General features: G+C 35.1%; 3 protein-coding genes and 1 long non-coding RNA gene across 4 annotated transcripts; 3 read left to right on the forward strand and 1 right to left on the reverse strand.

Moving 5' to 3' along the window:
* The first annotated feature begins 417 nt into the window (after window positions 1-417).
* On the forward strand, window positions 418-2,084 carry LOC106293589. Its single transcript, XR_001260547.1, has 3 exons — window positions 418-655; window positions 1,229-1,585; window positions 1,696-2,084. It is a non-coding gene; the product is annotated as an uncharacterized LOC106293589 (long non-coding RNA).
* Window positions 2,085-2,751: 667 nt separating this feature from the next.
* LOC106295886 (glucan endo-1,3-beta-glucosidase 4) lies at window positions 2,752-5,440 on the forward strand. The gene is made up of 5 exons (XM_013731885.1): window positions 2,752-3,081; window positions 3,483-3,568; window positions 3,646-4,902; window positions 4,996-5,023; window positions 5,099-5,440. Exons 2-5 carry the CDS (start codon window positions 3,499-3,501, stop codon window positions 5,244-5,246), a joined length of 1,503 nt encoding a protein of 500 aa, XP_013587339.1. The 5' UTR covers window positions 2,752-3,081; window positions 3,483-3,498; the 3' UTR covers window positions 5,247-5,440.
* Window positions 5,441-6,681: 1,241 nt separating this feature from the next.
* Window positions 6,682-8,122, forward strand: LOC106292767 (constitutive photomorphogenesis protein 10). The gene is made up of 4 exons (XM_013728421.1): window positions 6,682-7,002; window positions 7,083-7,156; window positions 7,496-7,643; window positions 7,765-8,122. The coding sequence occupies exons 1-4, from the start codon at window positions 6,771-6,773 to the stop codon at window positions 7,860-7,862; spliced, it is 552 nt and encodes a 183-aa protein (XP_013583875.1). The 5' UTR covers window positions 6,682-6,770; the 3' UTR covers window positions 7,863-8,122.
* Window positions 8,123-10,854: 2,732 nt separating this feature from the next.
* On the reverse strand, window positions 10,855-12,399 carry LOC106293840 (transcription repressor MYB5). Its single transcript, XM_013729477.1, has 2 exons — window positions 11,885-12,399; window positions 10,855-11,313 (listed from the first exon to the last, which is right to left on the reverse strand). Exons 1-2 carry the CDS (start codon window positions 12,199-12,201, stop codon window positions 10,863-10,865), a joined length of 768 nt encoding a protein of 255 aa, XP_013584931.1. The 5' UTR covers window positions 12,202-12,399; the 3' UTR covers window positions 10,855-10,862.
* Window positions 12,400-13,876: the final 1,477 nt, after the last annotated feature.

Consider the following 13,876-nt stretch of genomic DNA (forward strand, 5'->3'; position numbering starts at 1 on the left):
TACAGTGATGCATTCATCTGGGGGAGTTCATGTGTTGTACTCTTTTTCCTGTCCTTGGTTTTCCATTTTGTCATATTGGTTTTGGGGTTTTTCAGGAGAGGTTTTAATGAGGCAACATTAAGCATGCAACGAACCTGTACCGGATGTGTCGAACAAGAGGGAGTGTTATAAACCAAATGATGATCGACCATGGACCAGCCCGTATTGCAGGTCCAATCCGGGACATGATAAAGACAACCAAAGACTATGTGTTTATCTAGTATATATTCCATGTATATCTGTAACATAGTGTTTATCCTTATCTTTATCTTGTTAGGATAAACATAACATTATAATGGTCTAATACCTTATATATATATATGGACCTTCTGATTGACACTAATAATAACAGAAGTATTTACCCAACAATTCATTTACAACCAAAATAATAATAAGGGACCTATTCAGGGTCGGTAGGATAATGGTGATAGGTTCCTGCTATCTCTCTCTTCGCCGTCCTTCCTTCTTTCAACAACACTTTCCCGAGCTGTGGTAATAAGCTTACTAGATGCTCTCATTCTTCATCTATCTTTTTCGTCGATTAGCGACCCGAACACGTAGTAGATCATCGGAAATTTTTGTTTCTTTTGGTTCGCAACCTTCGCCATGATTGCAGGTATTTTCTTATTTTCATTATTCCCTTCTCATTGATACTTAGATTATTTGGATTGGACCATATCTTTGCAATGCTTTGGTGGCCTTGTTAGCTTCATGCTTCCATGTGTTCCATACTTAGGCTATTAAAAAAAAAGTTGATGTATATAACTCATCATTATCAGTGCGACATATATGTTGGTGGGCTCGGTGGATAATTGTTTGTGGCGGAATACAAGTGGCAGTGTAGGATCGATGTACAGTTTCCAAATAGCGCATGTGTGAACTTCACTTAGATCGTGACTCTCTATCTTATCGTTTTCTTTTTGCTTCGTAAACCACTTTTGGTGAATCTTGTTTGTCTTCAGTTAGTTTATTTCTTCGTTGCCATTCCTAAATCTTCACATCTGCGGCTCATGAATTCTTTCATTTCCAAAAATGTCTTGATGCTGTAACTTGAAAATTCAGCCTTAGTAAGTATAGTACACCTAAAAACTTCATACTCTTCTAGTTATTTTAGGGGGAAATATAGTGATATGTTCCATGTTCGATCACATTCAAAACGTGTTTATTGAAGTTGTTGAAGTTTTAACAGTGAATATAGAGAATTGAAGGGACCTATGAAGTAATTAGAGTTGTTTGGAAGATGTTCTATATGGTAGTGAATGTTGGAAGGAAGTTGAGTTTTGAATTCAAGTTTTGAAGATGTATCAAGTCTTGGAGAAGTCATCTTCATTCAGTATGTGGATCCTGCTGATGCTGCAGAGGCAAAACATCACATGGAAGGCTATCTTCTTCTTGGTCGTGATCTCAACTTGTATAATTTAAATATATGCAGAAGCGACAGGTTCCATGACAGAGAAGACGTTCACCTCCCCCTCGTCGTGGTGGTAGGACTCGATCACGTAGCCGTGACTATAATTCTCCTCCCCCTTTAAAGACATCAATCTAGGTAGACTAGCTCTGCATTCCTGTCTGAATATCTTACTTTCAGATGTTATTACAGTTCTCTGATCGATCATAAAAGCCATTGGTATTCTATTTAATTCTGTTTTATCACAGGTCTGTCTCGCTCACCAACGAAAAATTGCTCAAGTGGAAGTCATGGGAGGGTGACGAGCCGTAGCCCAAGAAGTGTAAGCGTGAGCCCAGGAAGAAACAGGAGCTACACGCCTGAACAAGCCAGGAGCCCGGTTGGCGGTTGCTAGGCAGAGCAGGAGATTAAGCCTCGTGGAGATCTTTATCTGTGTTTATGTTTTACGTTTTGATTAATGAATGAACTTAAAAGACATGACAATGAGGTTGCATGTGCCTTTTTGTCATCTTATCTCTTTAGAGATCTCATCTAGCCTTGTTGTTGTTATGGTGAAAGAAAATGGTCCTACTAGGAAATGTGGGATCTTTTTGACGTATTGCATCCATTGGTATTGAATAGGCCTTTTTGCACTTTACAGCTATTTTGAAGCATCAAATTATACACTTATTTCCCCTCAAGCTGTCTGGATGACTTGTGAGTGTGCTGTTGGACGCGTTTCTTGATCCGACAAAGTTCTTGGTTTCTGTATTCTTAAGAAAAAATTCAGCTCTCCCCATTGCACATGTACCTTGAATCTTTAATACTTGGCGATGTTGTCGATAATGTATCTGTGATATGGAAAAATGTGAAAATAACGATTTATGATTTTAAAAACTCCTAATGATGAAAAGAAATCACTGAATTAAACACATTTTGGAAAGTCTCTTTAACTATGAAACATTTGGAAGTCATGCACGCACATGAAATTAGGCTAACATGACATGGATTTTTCTTTTGATTCAAATCTATACATTTTAAATTAAGAAAAAAAAAAAAGAAAGGGGAACCTAATAGAACATGAGAAGAGCGTGGAAACTGTTGTCTGCAGCTACCCAAAGTCTTTCTTTTCTTGTTTGTACATGATCTTTAAATTTTTTTTATTAGCCGTATGTATTGGTGGTGTGAAGAATAAAGATTGTATAATTATTGTACCAAAGATTGTATAATTATTAGACGTATAATTATTTAATCAACTAATAGTTTATTAGTACTAGTTTATTTATTTAGTTCGCTCTTTGAATTTCGAAGCCTCACCTTCCATACCCAGTCCACATACACACCTCTCTGGTTTCCCACGCATTAAAGTTAACATAAAAACCAAGTTAACACTCTGAGCACTGAATTAGTGAATTTCTCTTTTATTTTTCCTCTTTCCTCTAATTTCGAAAATTATTTTCGCCGAAAGAAAAGAAAAAGTCTTTACCTTTTTTCTCTCTTCGCTGTGTTCACTACACTAACATAAATCTCTGAACTTTGCTTTTACCCTGTTCTGTCTGAATAGCAAAACCTCGACCCTCTATTTTCTTCTTCTTTCTTTGTCTGTGATCTGAATCTTCTCCAAGTAAATCTGGAAGCCGGGAAGCTCTAACTAGGTACTTTACTAGCTATTTCTTGATTTTGCATCTGGGTATTTGATTATTTGTCGCATTGTTGTGTACAAACTAGCTTTCACTTCAATCTTCTACATTCTTCTTCTCTCTGCAAATCCTTTTTCCAGAGAACATTCCTGAAAGAACCAAACGACAAAAAAAAAAGTAAAGATAAGATTTTTAACCCAAAACAAATAGTGTGGCTTTTCGAATGCTCCATAGGTTTATTCTTGTTCACTGTTTAGGCTGAGCGTTTGATTAAATTTCTTGACCCCATTTAACTTCACCTCTGTCGGAATCCATGTGTTAGTATCTTAAAAAAGTTGCTTACTTGATTTCTAGGGTTCTTACCATATTTGACTAGTTACAATCAATTAGCATATGACTCAAGTTTTGAACTTGTCAGTGTTTAAAGGTGTGATGATGCTGCTTCCGAGATGGTTTTTAGAAGCAATCTTGCTCCTAATCTCAGCTCTTGCATTTACAAACGGTAACTTCACCTTAAACCACATTTGCATCACTTATATCATTCTCCATCAAAGTTCTAATATGATTTTCTTTATACAGCTGCATTCATAGGCGTAAACATAGGAACAGATCTCACCAACATGCCCTCACCTTCAGACATCGTCTCCCTCCTCAAATCTCATCAAATCACACACGTCCGTCTCTACGACGCCAACAGCCACATGCTCAAAGCCTTCGCCAACACCACCATCCAAGTCACTGTCGGCGTGACCAACCAAGAGATCCTCAAAATAGGACGCTTCCCTTCCTCAGCCGCCTCGTGGATCAACAAAAACGTCGCCGCCTACGTTCCTTCCACCAACATCACAGCCATCGCCGTCGGCAGCGAGGTCCTCACCCAATCCCCCCACGTGGCGCCCATCCTAGCATCCGCTCTCAACAACATCCACAAGGCTCTCGTGGCGACGAACCTCAACTTCCAAGTCAAAGTCTCCACACCCATGTCAATGGACGTAATGCCTAAACCCTTTCCTCCGTCCACCTCCACTTTCAGCCCTTCCTGGAACACGACCGTTCATCAGATTCTTCAGTTTCTCGACAACACCGGCTCCTTCTTCATGCTGAACGCGTATCCTTACTACGGCTACACGACGGCTAACGGCATTTTCCCGCTTGATTATGCTTTGTTCAAGGGGCTCTCTCCGGTTAAGCAGATCGTTGACCCAAACACGCTTTTGCATTACGATAGTATGTTTGACGCTATGGTCGACGCTGCTTACTACTCCATGGTGGCTCTCAACTTCTCTAAGATCCCCGTCGTCGTTACGGAAACCGGCTGGCCTTCTTCAGGTGGAAGTGATGAAACAGCTGCCACTGTAAGTAACGCGGAGACGTTTAATAGTAACTTGATCAAGCGCGTGTTGAACAACTCTGGTCCTCCTAGCCGACCGGATACGCCGATAAACACGTACGTCTACGAGCTTTACAATGAGGACAAACGGTCCGGGCCGGAGTCGGAGAAGAACTGGGGGATGTTTTATCCTAACGGGACTTCTGTTTATCCTCTTGGCTTAAGCGGCGGTGGTGGTGGTGGCTCTGAGGCTTTGAACGGGACGACGTTGTTCTGCGTGGCGAAAACTGATGCTGATGATGATAAGTTGGAGGACGGTTTGAATTGGGCTTGTGGACAGGGCCGGGCTAACTGCGGTCCGATTCAGCCGGGACAAGCGTGTTATCTACCGAATGATATCAAGAGTCATGCTTCTTTTGCTTATAATGATTATTACCAGAAGATGAAGGGTGTTGGTGGGACTTGTGACTTTGACGGTACTGCCATCACTACGCCTAGAGATCCTAGTAAGTTTTTTCCCATTTCTTTATATCGTTATGTTTAAGCGTTGTTTACATTGTGTAATTCTCAAAGCTTGATCGCTTGCGTGTGTTTTGTAGGCTATAGAACATGTGCTTATACTGGAAGGTAAACGAGCTGAGCTTCATCATGTCTTTTTATAAGTTTATCTTTTTTCTAAATCTTGTTCTATCTATATCTCAGTTTAAACGCAAACGGAACGGGAGGAAACTTTCCTCCGACTGCGTTAGGACCCGCAAGTCAAGTAGGAGGGAACGCAAACGCACTTATCATTTCCATCTACCATCTTCCCTTCTTGGCAACGTTAGCTCTCACGCTACTACTACTGTAACTTCAGTGTTGTAGTAACCGGCGGGTCTGGTTATTTCTGGTTACCTCTGTTGATTGTTTTAGTTTGGTGTAGTGTTTAAGTGTAGCTAGTGAGAGATCATATGTTCTCATTCTTTTTGTCTTCGTCTTTGAACTAAAATCTTCCGAATTAGAGTGATTTAAAATTTAATTATCAAGTGAATTATTTGTCTTGTAGTCTAATGAAAATCATGCAAAAAAAAAACTAGCGTTATTCCTAAAATTTGATCGACTAATTTGATATTGGAGAATAAAGTTTCTTGTCAGTGTGTTACAAGAGCTATAGATTTTGAATAATTACCCATCGAAATGATTTGAGTATTCACGTGGTACTAATAATACATGATCCTAACTCATGTGATTTTAAAAGGAACAAAATTTTAGCAAAAATATATAAATCCAAACACAATAATACATTTGATAATCACGTTTAAATAAATTACTAGATCTCGATCCGCACAACCGCGCGGATTTTTGCTTTCATTATTTTTATATAAATATTATGTTTTCAATTCTAAATTGGTATATATTATAATATATGTGTCTATCAATTTTTAAAACATAATAAGTTTACGGTATATTTTTTTCATTGAATAGATTGTTTTAAACTTTCACATGTATTTGTATCTTCTTCAATATATATATATATATATATATATATATTTTCGGATTATTATTTCATTATTAAAATTGTAACTATATATATATAGATATTATTTTATTGTCATATTCATATTGTTTTATATTCTCATATTCAAAGATATTGTAACATTTCACAAATTTTGAAATTTTTTTAAAAATTAAACTTTTTGCTTTATAGATTTATATTATCGAGTAAATAATTAAACATTTAAATTTTTGTTTAATTTTAAAAATAAAATATATAGTTTAAAATTTGTTTCATTGGTTTAAGGTAGTAAAGATTAATCATTGTTAGATAATATGATTTTTGTTATTTTAAAAAAAAATCTTTATAATTTTAAAAGTTAACATTGGCAAATATTTAAATATTTAACATATGGAGGTATAGTATTACAACATTAAATTATATCTATTTAATTTATATTATCTAAAAATCTAATGGATTATATATTCTTTAAATCCAATTATTGATAACCCAATAAAAATTTCTAGTAGACTCAAAATTTAAATTATAAGATTAGAGATTAAATGTAACATAACTTTCTAAGAATATGTCCATTAAATCTATTTTTAAAAAAATCATACATGAATCAAAGTTTTTGATTGTTAGTTCTGTTTTAATATATAAGAATTAGCTATCAAAATGATTACATAACTATTAACTACCCAGACGAAAATAAAATAAAATTATTGACTACTCTTCACTTGGTTACTCGCCACGTCAGCGATTATTACTTTATTCGTTTTAAACCAATCAGACCGAAACGCTGCGTTTCAGACATTATTCTCTCGAATGGAGTTGGAAGCGAAACGGTGAAGAAGTAAATGGATTGGATAAGCAGAGGAGGAGTAGGGACGACAAGAGATGATGACGACACCAGGCGGAAGCGGGAGATTTAAGCCGTTACCGACGGCGATGTACGCCGGATACTCAGGAACGGCGTCGTCTTGGGTAGCGAAGACATCGGTTTCCGCGTCCGGGAAGAGGATACAGAGAGAGATGGCTGAGCTTAACGTGGATCCGCCTCCCGAATGCTCAGCTGGACCCAAAGGAGATAATCTCTACCATTGGATCGCCACCATCATTGGTCCCTCGGGTCAGTTCGTTGATTCTCTCTCTCTTCTCAAGAAGATACGATTGAACTTGTTGTGATTATTGATTCGAGCTTATCTGCAGGGACTCCTTATGAAGGAGGGATCTTTTTTCTGGATATGATTTTTCCGTCTGATTATCCTTTTAAACCACCAAAGGTATGAGAGCTTTTGATTCTCTCTGTTTAGATTGTTCGTGAAAGTAGCTAACTTTATCGAAAAGTTGGGAGCTTTATTGGTTTAATTGGTATTGAGTTATGGTTTAGAAGTTTGATTAGAGTTGAAGATGATGTCTTTAGACTGTAATATCATTTTTGAAGCAGAAGTCGTCTAGAGTTTCGATATATGTTGGCATTTAAAGTAGTTTTCTCTCTTGCATCAAAGTCTTATTGTTACATTTTGTAGCAAAGTCTTGACCTTTTGTGGTTATGGTTTTAAGTCTTGAGGGACTTCGTTTTCGTTTTTGGTCTTTTGGTTAAGTGGGTTGATGATTTGCAGGTGGTGTTCAAGACTCGGATCTACCATTGCAATGTCGACACTGCGGGGAACTTAAGTGTGGAGATTCTAAGAGACAGTTGGAGTCCGGCTCTTACAATCACTAAAGTCTTGCAAGCCATCAGAACCATCTTCTTAAAACCTGAGCCATGTAAGTCTCTACTCTACTCTACTCTACTCAATTGGTTAACTCAGGTCAGATCTACCTAATGAAAGTTCCTTTTTCCTTTCTCTACCTAACAGTCTTTAATTCTTTGTTCTTTCGGTACCAGTCAATCCAGCTTTACCGGTGATCGCACGGCTCTACTTGTCGGATAGAGAAAAGCACGAGGAGGTAGCTAAAGAATGGACATTGCGATTTGCCAAGTGAACAAAGTTTGGAATCTTTTAATAGGAGAAAAGAAAACAGAGAGATATTATTGTACGTACACCTTTATTTGATGAATGATCAATCAATGCATCCACCAAAGTGGAACAACAGTGTTAGATGACCAAGAAATATTGTTTGCTCTGAGAATAGGCAAACCATACGAGAGTGTAGGACCTATTCTCATCAATAGCTCCAATTCCAATCTTGTGTCAAAACTTTTTCTTTGAGAACCAAAGACTATATATGGTTTGAATTTAACTGTTGTAATGTTTCTATTAATAGGAAAAAAAAGAGAGAGATTTTTCTTTTTAAACAAGAAAAAGAAAGACCTGAAAGAGACAATCTATCTTCTACGATGGCGATAACTTCAAAGATATAAAGAGAAACATTTACAGATGAGGTGATTAAACTGATGAAGATTATTAGTTGCTACCTAACAGGTTTCTATAACCTTTATGATTGCTTTTTTTTTTTTTTTTTTTTGTAACACTCCTTTATGATTGCTTTATCACCAAATAATTAGACCAATGCTTTCCGTTGGAAACACAAACAAGAGACCAAATCTACCAGTCAATTCAGCTTTACATAGTTATTACAAATCTTCAACATATCCATCGATATATATAATATATTTGAGAGAGAGAGAGAGAGCATTAAAAATGTTTTTAACCAAAACAAAAACAACGAAAGACATTGAACAGCAATGTTCAGAAAAGTGTAGCATGTGTGTTTGAGTTTTTGCGACTGTTTCCAGTTCATATCGGTAAGCTTCATTCTTCGTCCATTTTTTTTTATCAACCTCTTCATCCACTTTGTTCATTATTTTGGTTATTGGCGTATATAATTGCGTGTGTTGGATGTGTACCTATATATATATATACGTTGATGAGTATGTTGTATGTTATATGCATCTCTATGTATGTATTTCATGTCTATATACTCGATTTATTTATCGGTTACGATGTTCTTCTTTGCTGGAATATTGTTTCTTTTGATTGTTTTTTTTTTTTTGAAAAGATGTTTCTTTTGATTATTTTAGTCACATCACAAAGTTGCACTTTCTTGACGATTTTTCTTTTAACCTTGGGACAACGATAAATCTTATCAAGTATCCAGCAGTTTATTAATGAGATATCTAACTATAAATTAAAATTTCTTAAAATACATATTCTGAGTTATATTCCATAAGAACGATCATTTTATTTTATGTCTATATATGGTTGTGCCAAAGAATTTCAGTTATACATTTATTTAATTTTGCTGCTGTGAATGTGATGTGAACCGAAGGGTCAAAGAGAAGGTTAGGTCGGAGCAGAATAATCGCATGCAAAGATGTTCGTTTAAAGTCAACGTCTGTAAACGTCTATCAATCTAACGGCTCTTATTTGAAACGATTAATTATATCGGCATTATTCTTTTTTTTTTTAAGTCAACGTCCGTAAGCTTGTTCTTTTTTTTTTAGCAAAATTATTAGTGAAGGTAAAGTTCTCCTATTAGAACTTTTAAGAGACTCTAAGAGAGTATTCAATTAGTCTAATTAATTATTTTTAATTAAAATTTATTATTAATTTACAATATACTATAATAATGATATTTTGATGTTAATAACCTCATTTTGAGAACTTATTTGGTTGATCTAACCGCACTCGGGGCCGGCTTGGATAGGAGGCGAGCGGTGCGATCGTCTCGGACCCAATCTGTTGTCTTCCTATTTCTTAATAGATAAGAGTTTGATTTTTTTTAAAAAATTCAAGTATATTTTAATATTAAAAATATGAAACCCATTTTTTTATATGAAAGTATTTTTTTTATTTTCATAGATTTACTTTTAAAAATACTTGTATTTTGAAAAAAAAATCATATATCTATCAGATTTTTTAAAGAAAAATAATAATTTAGAAATTAATTTTTTTTTTACTCAGAGCCATGACACCATTGAGCCGGCCCGAGTACACTGATCAATCGGCCCCTTCTTTGCTGTAATTAACAACGTTTGTTTCCTTGGAGTTTTTGCGTAGCGTTAATTTGGAGCTTAGTGTGAAACCAACGTGGTGTTCTTTTCGATTTAACGGGATTATAACGGGAGAACACACACATGTCAATCACCAGCGATTATGATAAAGTAAGTAAGCATAAGACTGTTAAACGGTGGATCTGTAACTGCATAATGAAACGCATGCATATACATTATAAAGTTATAGTAAGGAAATATTATATAATCGTTAATAGACACTGTTCTATATACATAAAGGAAGATATATGTGAAGCTAGGATCAGTACTTAAGAAACTTTGAGTATTCAACTTATTATACAGCCCATATATACTGATTAATCTATACATGTTTGTACGTACATGTGATAATGCTTGATAAACAGGATTAAGAGAAATACTTGAGAAGGTTTTGAGTTTTGATTATAATTTAGCATTACACACGGAAATGGAATTTTTTCCATTAGTATGTAAAAGTTTCCCGAATAGTGGGGGCTAGTAGCTTTTTATATACATTACAGATGGACTGCAATTGCTTGATGGAAATTAAACAAATAAAAAAAGATCGCGTCTATAATGTAAGACATTTTGTAACCTGTGTTTAGTTAAGAATTAAACACGAATTTTATTTCACTTCCACTACAATATTACACTACTCACAAAGACGATGATATGTAATATATATGTAGACTAATTAATAAGACTGTTTGTAAGGACCTTATGAAAGCTTTATAACTAAATTAATTATTAGCATGCATTAGGCATGAAAATATCATGATCTGCGAGAAACAAGAGATTAATATCCACACATATATTTTTTTTTTAACTTTATCCACATATATTTACGCAATGGATTATGTTATCAGTTACACATATATGAGGTATATTGTAATCACACAGAAACCACAATTACACAACTTAGCACATATATATACCAACCTCTGAAATAACATGAGCATACTTCTCATCGAAGCATGATATATATATAAATGACATCACGATTCATCAAACTATATATCTTCTGGTCTCTGGTCATGTCCTAAGCTCGACGAGGTTCCAACAATCTCACCGATAAAATCATGCGTCTGCAACGGCTGGGATAATATTGGAATATTACTATCAAAAGGATCATCATTGATAACCGAGTTCAGAAACGAAGAGAACTTGTCATCGTAACAGAAACCAAAGTCCTCATCACCAAATACGCTGACACTGATCTTGCCAGCTCCACTCCCGCTGCTAACGGTGGTATCATCGGTGTGAGAATTAGAATTAGGCTCTAGAAGGTTTTGTCCACCGGAAACTTCTTCTATAGGTTTACGAGTGTAGCTTGCATCAAGAGGCTTGTGGGTTTGAGGATCAATGCCCTGGCTTAAGAGTTTCTTACGGAGATGAGTGTTCCAGTAGTTCTTGATCTCATTATCAGTCCTTCCCGGTATCCTCCCCGCGATCAATGACCACCTTATAACACACAGTATATAAAAGTTATAAGCATGACTATAAACTCACAACGATATGATTGCTTACTAGCTAATCCTATATAACAAGCGTATATATATCTCATTTTTGTTACATTTTTTCATACAAATAAACAACTCAATCACTAGAACTATTCGCCCTAAAACCAGAAAAACTAGCTAGAACTATCTTTCCATTAAATACAGTAACAAGAATATGAAAAAGAGATTTTATTATTTTGTTGAAAAACTCAATCAACAATCAAAGTTTATGTCTATCACAAAAAAAAAAAAACAAAACAAAACAAAGACTCGCTACATGCCTATAGTGATAAAATGATCAAAAATATGTAATAGAATGAAATAATATTAATGTTTATGTAGAAGAAATCAAACCCTAGTTAACAAAAAAACATCACTAGTTTATGCCTAAACACACACGAACATATACATATAAACTATAATCGTTTATGTCATGTAATTAAAATACGAATAACTTAATTAACTTTTGTAGGTAATCTGAATAACTATAGTATAAAACATATATATATATATATATATATATATGTTCGCACTTGTTACCAATGAGGCGATGAAGGCGGAGGATGAGATCTTCCTCGTCGGGAGCGATACCACCGCGTTTTACAGACGGCCGGAGATAATTCATCCACCGTAGACGGCAGCTTTTTCCACATCGGAGCAAGCCAGCTCTTTTAGGAAGCGATCTCCACCTTCCTTCGCCTTCTTTCTCGATGAAGCTCACAAGAATCTTGTCCTCTTCCACCGTCCATGGTCCTCTCTTCATCCCCATCTTCGTGCAACACGGTGTCGTCATTTTCTTAGCTACCGATCTCTTCCCGCTAGATGACGTCATGTCCACCGTCTTCAACATAGTACTTCTCTATCTCTCTTTTAGCTAGGGTTTGGTGATCTCTCTGAGTTCCTCAATTGCTTAGCTTTTTCTCAATATACTCTCTCTCCCTCTCTCTCTTCGTTATTAAGTCTTATGATGTTGCCAATGAGGCTACCTATTTTTTTTTTGGCTCACTCTCTAGTCTTGGTGTTTGGTGATTACGCGTTTGTAGACTCAATTTACTTTTGTATACTTTTTTTTTCTTTCATCTTTTAGAGTGAGTACTACTACGCAAGTATGCATAATGGTTTCGCCAAAGCATATAACCCTTTAGCAAAATGAGTAATCTGTAACAACACGTACATATTAGTTAGCTGTCACATGTATAGAGGTGAAGACATATGTTAGTCACTATTATTGACAGTATATTTATAAGCCTTCCCATTCAAGCTAATGAGAAACATAATTTACAGCAGTTTTAATAGTCTGTAAATCCACAATTCCACAAACATCCAAATCGAAGTTCAAGTGACCAAATAGTTCATACGTCATGGTTGAACACGTTTTGGTCCTCATACATTTCCAACAAAACTGGAAATAAAAACGAAATTGCGTTTCAAACCACCGTGTGACATAGGCGGGTTAGATGCTTTCTTAATTACTCTTACTTTTGTAGTATTAAAGATCGACTTATTCTTGGGTTACCCCTAGGGTGAACCTCTACGTTCACCGACCAATAGAATTGTGTTATTTCATATTTGATATCTTTTAAAAAAGGAAACAAAATATTGTCAAATTATATTATCTTTTTAAAACTAATATGTAAAAAAAAAAAAAAAAAAAATAGTAGTAATTAAAAAAAAAAAAAAAAATTAATGTCGTCAGCAAAACATTAAACCCTAAATCCTAATCCCAAAACCATAAATCCTAAACCCTAATTCATTGGGTAAACCCTAAACTCTAGGATAAATTTTAATTAAACTCTAAATCAAAATCACTAAACACTAAAACACTCAAGGATTTAGGGTTTAGAGTTTTAGGGTTTAGGGTTTAGAGTTTTAGGGTTTAGTATTTTTATTTAGAGTTTACGATTTATCCAAGGGTTTAGGGTTTACCCAAAGGTTTAGAGTTTACCCAAAAGTTTAGGGTTTACCCAAGGGTTTAGGGTTTATGATTTAGGGTTTAGGGATTAGGATTTAGGGTTTACTGTTTTGCTGACGACGTTAAAAAGATTTTTTTTTATTTTTTTTATGTAACTTGTTTTTTTTTAACTTTTTATTTTAAAAGTATAATATAACTTGACAATATTTTGTTTCCTTTTTTAAAAGATATCGAATTTGAAATAATGAAATCTTATTGGTTGGTGAACCTAGAGTGAACCCAAGAATAAATCTTAAAGATCACATTACTTTTTTGTCAAATTCAAGATCACACTATTATAAAACCATAATTTGAGTGGGCTATAACATCCGCATATCCTCCTTAACTGTACTTGGAAATCAAAAACTATGAAAAGTGTTAAAACGTGTTGATAATACGTTCATTAATGAATACTAACCACCTCAATTTTAAAGCAATTAATTAACAATGACAGAAACTAAATGAAAGAAGCGATTTCCCTTTAATATTTGAACCGACTTTTTTAAAAAACGATGAAAATTTCATTCAGTGTCTTAACAGATAAGGAAATAAATAGTGGGGTGAATTCGTCAAG

Source organism: Brassica oleracea, chromosome C5 (assembly GCF_000695525.1).
Source record: "Brassica oleracea var. oleracea cultivar TO1000 chromosome C5, BOL, whole genome shotgun sequence".
NCBI classification, from domain to species: domain Eukaryota; kingdom Viridiplantae; phylum Streptophyta; class Magnoliopsida; order Brassicales; family Brassicaceae; genus Brassica; species Brassica oleracea.

Bases quoted from the DNA above. Each gene is read 5' to 3' on its own strand.
- LOC106292767 (XM_013728421.1), top strand. From the start codon at position 6,771: ATGATGACGACACCAGGCGGAAGCGGGAGATTTAAGCCGTTACCGACG. The intron at 7,157-7,495 runs GTATGAGAGCTT...GATGATTTGCAG, and splicing joins ATCCTTTTAAACCACCAAAG to GTGGTGTTCAAGACTCGGAT. The intron at 7,644-7,764 runs GTAAGTCTCTAC...TTTCGGTACCAG, and splicing joins CTTCTTAAAACCTGAGCCAT to TCAATCCAGCTTTACCGGTG.
- LOC106293840 (XM_013729477.1), bottom strand. From the start codon at position 12,201: ATGTTGAAGACGGTGGACATGACGTCATCTAGCGGGAAGAGATCGGTA. The intron at 11,314-11,884 runs GTGCGAACATAT...GTGTGTTATAAG, and splicing joins CATCGCCTCATTGGTAACAA to GTGGTCATTGATCGCGGGGA.
- LOC106295886 (XM_013731885.1), top strand. From the start codon at position 3,499: ATGATGCTGCTTCCGAGATGGTTTTTAGAAGCAATCTTGCTCCTAATC. The intron at 3,569-3,645 runs GTAACTTCACCT...TTCTTTATACAG, and splicing joins AGCTCTTGCATTTACAAACG to CTGCATTCATAGGCGTAAAC. The intron at 5,024-5,098 runs GTAAACGAGCTG...TCTATATCTCAG, and splicing joins ACATGTGCTTATACTGGAAG to TTTAAACGCAAACGGAACGG.